Raw genomic sequence first — 2,354 nt, forward strand, 5'->3', positions numbered from 1 at the left:
ATTGAGCAGCAATAAACATGGTTGAGCACATACTTCTAAGGAAATGAGATGAGTCCTTTGGATATATGCCTAGGAGTGCTATAGCTGGGTCATATGGTAGATCAATCTCTAGCTGCTTTAGGAACCTCCACACTGTTTTCCACAATAACACCAAAACACTTTAAACGAACTCTCTTCATGCTTAAGAAAAAGCTATTCACTTTTTCATTTTCTATTCTTGCCCAAACTTTTAATTCTTCCCAGTGGAACCAAAACCTCCCAAACCCCGTTCTGTGTCATTCAGCACTTGAACTTCTTCTATTTCTGGATAAAAAATCCGTTCACAAATAAGCTGTGCAATCCGATCGCCCTGTTTTACTTCAAACTTCTCTTTCCCAAAATTAAACAATACAACACCAACATTTCCTCTATAATCTTCATCTATAACACCAGCTCCTACATCAATGAAGTGTTTTACAGCCAAGCCAGAGCGTGGAGCTACTCTTCCATAGCATCCAGGAGGAACAGCTATCTGAATGTCGGTTTTCACAATAGCTTTCTCCATAGGTGGCACCGTATAGTCATAGGCACTGTACAGGTCGCAGCCGGCGGCCCGCGCGGACCCTCGGGTGGGGGCCGTGGCGTGCTCCGAGAGCCCCACGAAGCGGAGTCGCGAGGCGCCATTCTCGGTAGGCCGGACCCGCTTGCTGGGGGAGACGGCGACGACCTCCTCGGAGCACGGCATACCTACGGGAGAGCGGCCGAGCCGAGGTGAGGGACCGGGAGAGCGAGAGGAGCAACGCCGTCAACACCAACTTTTAAAGTGTTTTATGTTTGAGAACACAGCCTTTTATATCTGCTTTATTTAAGTTAATATGCAGTTCTATAATTTCATTAATATTGTTTCAAATGTTAGAAATATTTCATTGTGCTATCATATCACTTTTCCTTTTCTCATTCATCTGTTGATGGGTATATTGAGTCTGTATCATAGCTACTGTAAATATTACTACAACAAAAATGTGAGTGTACACCAGTTTTCATCAAGATTATGCCATTTCTTTTGCATATATGTCCAATAATGTGGTTGCTGGATAAGATGGTGATTCTAATTTTCATTTGTTGGAAAACTTCCATACTGGGTTCTGTAAGGGTGATTCTACTCTGTGTCCATAACAATGTGGATTACATGAAGTATTCTTTTTTTCCACATTCTTTATCAACACTTGTCATGTTTTTCCTTTTTGATATTAGCCATTATATCTTCAGAGAGGAACTATCTCATCATGATTTTGATGTTAATTTTTTAATTATTATTAACTTTTATCACTATTGTTGCAGTCCGGTTCGCATTGCTGGTAGAAATCATCCAACCAAGAGCAGCTTGTGGGAAAAAGAGATTTATTTTGGCTTACAGGCTCGAGGGGAAGCTCCACAATGGCAGGGGAAAACGATGGCATGAGCAGAAGGTGGACCACAGCAACAGGAGGGTGTGCCAAACACTGGCATGGGGAAGCTGGCTATAAAGCCCATAAGCCCGCCCCCAACAATACACTCCCTCCAGGAGGCATTAATTCCCAAATATCCATCAGCTGGGGGCTAGCATTCACAACACTTAAGTTTATGGGGGACACCTGAATCAAACCACAACTATTATTTATTTTTTGGCCATTAGTCTCATGCCTTCTTTTGAGATATTTCTATTATCTCTTTCTAAAATAATATCATTTATGTTTCTCTCTGCTATGAGCTCTTCAATAATATTAATAGTAACATATTATTAGAGTGAATGAATTAATGATTGATTTAGTATCAAGGTTCAATATTTAGGCCTATAAATTAAATTAACATCTTTGTACTATGCTTTGAAAAACTATTAGTTGCTTTAAGTCAATAATTTCTAAAAGAAAAATAATCATTTATCAGGGAAGCTTTCCAAGAGTAGCCTAAATTTACAGTCCTTAATAATAATCCTCATCCCTTGCCTTAGTTCACCTGGTGGAAACCACAATTGGAAGGCACAGTTGTTCTCTGTTGGTCTGAGTAAATGTATGTTAAGAAAACTGACTCCATGATATTGCCAATTCTGGGGCTGAGATTTTGCTCAAAATATAAAAATTCTGTTTTCTTTACATGTTTGAAATATTCCATTTATTTGCTAAGTAATGAGCACTGACTTGACTGAACATGCTTTAAAAGTTTTATTTATGTTTTGGGGTCTGCAGGACTTATGTGCACAGTACACTCAGGCCTGCAGGTATACTGTGCACCTAATTTTGACTCATCTATTACATGAAAACATTTGGAACACAGCCAAGAAGGAAAAGATAATATAAGTGTTGAATTATATTTTTATGATTATTATGAAGTTCTTT

General features: G+C 39.1%; 1 protein-coding gene across 1 annotated transcript; it reads right to left on the reverse strand.

Annotated features, from left to right (window-relative positions):
- Positions 1 to 229: 229 nt before the first annotated feature.
- LOC123454206 (deoxyuridine 5'-triphosphate nucleotidohydrolase, mitochondrial-like) lies at positions 230 to 774 on the reverse strand. The gene has a single exon (XM_045132891.1). The coding sequence runs from the start codon at positions 722 to 724 to the stop codon at positions 230 to 232; it is 495 nt and encodes a 164-aa protein (XP_044988826.1). The 5' UTR covers positions 725 to 774.
- Positions 775 to 2,354: the final 1,580 nt, after the last annotated feature.

Source organism: Jaculus jaculus, chromosome 13 (genome assembly GCF_020740685.1).
Source record: "Jaculus jaculus isolate mJacJac1 chromosome 13, mJacJac1.mat.Y.cur, whole genome shotgun sequence".
NCBI lineage: Eukaryota > Metazoa > Chordata > Mammalia > Rodentia > Dipodidae > Jaculus > Jaculus jaculus.